The 1,709-nt window shown below is 42.0% G+C and overlaps 1 protein-coding gene across 2 annotated transcripts in view; it reads left to right on the forward strand.

The window, feature by feature from the left end:
• GNA11 (G protein subunit alpha 11) overlaps positions 1–1,709 on the forward strand; it is a 40,467-nt gene that overhangs the window by 20,240 nt on the left and 18,518 nt on the right. For both annotated transcript variants that reach the window (XM_018561683.1, XM_018561682.1), the window contains exon 4: positions 727–881. In XM_018561683.1, the coding sequence (XP_018417185.1) occupies positions 727–881 (155 nt within the window). The remainder of the gene's footprint in view (positions 1–726; positions 882–1,709) is intronic.

Consider the following 1,709-nt stretch of genomic DNA (forward strand, 5'->3'; position numbering starts at 1 on the left):
GATGTATTGCAGGGACAAGTCTATAATTTTGCCACTTTATAGATCATTGGTTCGACCTCATCTGGAGTACGCGGTCCAGTTCTGGTCACCAGTACTAAGAAAAGATGTCCTTGAGTTGGAAAAAGTCCAGCGAAGGGCAACCAAACTAATTAGGGGTATGTATTACCAGAGCTACGAGACGAGGCTACTAAATTTAAACATGTTCACATTAGAGGTGAGGAGATTAAGGGGGGATATGATCTCCATGTACAAAATGTTTAATGGTGGTAGCAACATTAGCGATAAACTGTTTAAAATTAACTCTGTTACAAAAACTAGAGGCCATCACCTAAAATTGATGGAAAAAAAATTCCAGCACAAGGGGCGAAGGGGGTTCTTCACAGTAAGATCAGTTAGGGTCTGGAACTCACTGCCACAGGCGGTGATTTCAGCAAATAATGTGGAATTGTTCAAGAAACTTTTGGACGATTTCTTAAGGGGCCGTAATATACAGGGGTACGGGTACTCCTAGAATGAGATCCTAATAGGTTGGACTTGATGGACTAATGTCTTTATTCAACCTCAAATACTATGTAATTTAAGAGCTACTGTGATGTACATAGGCTCACAAGACTGCATTGCTGCCACAACCAAACTTGACCCAGGATATGTGTGCTGATGGTTTTCGCTTGCTGATGGTTTTTGTTAAACCTTAGCTTCTTAGCTTTGTTGCCTCTTTATCTCCAGGCTAATGCACTCGTTGTGAGAGAAGTTGATGTGGAAAAAGTGTGTACATTTGAACAGCCATATATTAGTGCAATCAAAACATTGTGGAGTGACCCAGGTATTCAGGAATGCTATGATAGGCGTCGGGAATACCAGCTGTCAGACTCTGCCAAATAGTAAGTCAACCTTAGATATTACCTTTCTAATGCTGTATATGCCATGAAAAAATGCAATACCTTGTATGTATAAATGTGTATGGTTTTGGGTCAGATGTTGCTGAAAAATGTGCCAGTTTTTTTTTTTTTTTTGCAGCACTTTATTACTTCCCTTACTATTATCAGATAATGAAACACTTGGGAGTCCTAGGCCAGGGCTGGGCCTAGTTGCCATGGGAGTTAAAAAATGTCCCCTGGGAATGAGGCATCGTGCCCCATAAACTCCTCCGCTCAGACTTATTTCTTAGGTGGGCTAAAGCTACACTCTCCTGACAAGTGGGACATGATCTATGATCTGTGTCATAATGACAGATGGTCAACTTCTTGTGTTGTGTACTGCAAAATGCAGGGAAAGTTGAGTCCCACTTCCTGGCAGCTGACGCTGTTTGCAGTTTGCATTGCCACTAATGTCTAACTGGAGATTTGTAAATGCTAGGCTCTGTTGTAAGGCATAACAGTAGCCATTAAAGCAAACCTAGACTCAAAAAGCCTTCTTCTTCAAACAGTGCCAGACAAGCCAGTGATGAATTATATAGCACTTACAAGTATGCATTCCGCAGCAACTACTTTTCTTTGTCCCACTTGGTCAACCATTGGTGCAGCACTGTTCAGTTCCCATATTAGTAGAGGAACAAGTTGTCACTGGGCAGCTCATCCTGTTACTAGACCCAGCTTTCGGGCCATTAGTGAAATTCAGTGGTCATAGGCAGGAGAGAGTGAGATATGTCTCTGATATCAATGTCCTGATGGGCTACTGCGGGGATAAAACACAGAATATTCAGCTTGTGC

Source organism: Nanorana parkeri, unplaced genomic scaffold (assembly GCF_000935625.1).
Source record: "Nanorana parkeri isolate BGI_ZX_2015 unplaced genomic scaffold, ASM93562v1 scaffold537, whole genome shotgun sequence".
In the NCBI taxonomy this organism is placed as follows: domain Eukaryota; kingdom Metazoa; phylum Chordata; class Amphibia; order Anura; family Dicroglossidae; genus Nanorana; species Nanorana parkeri.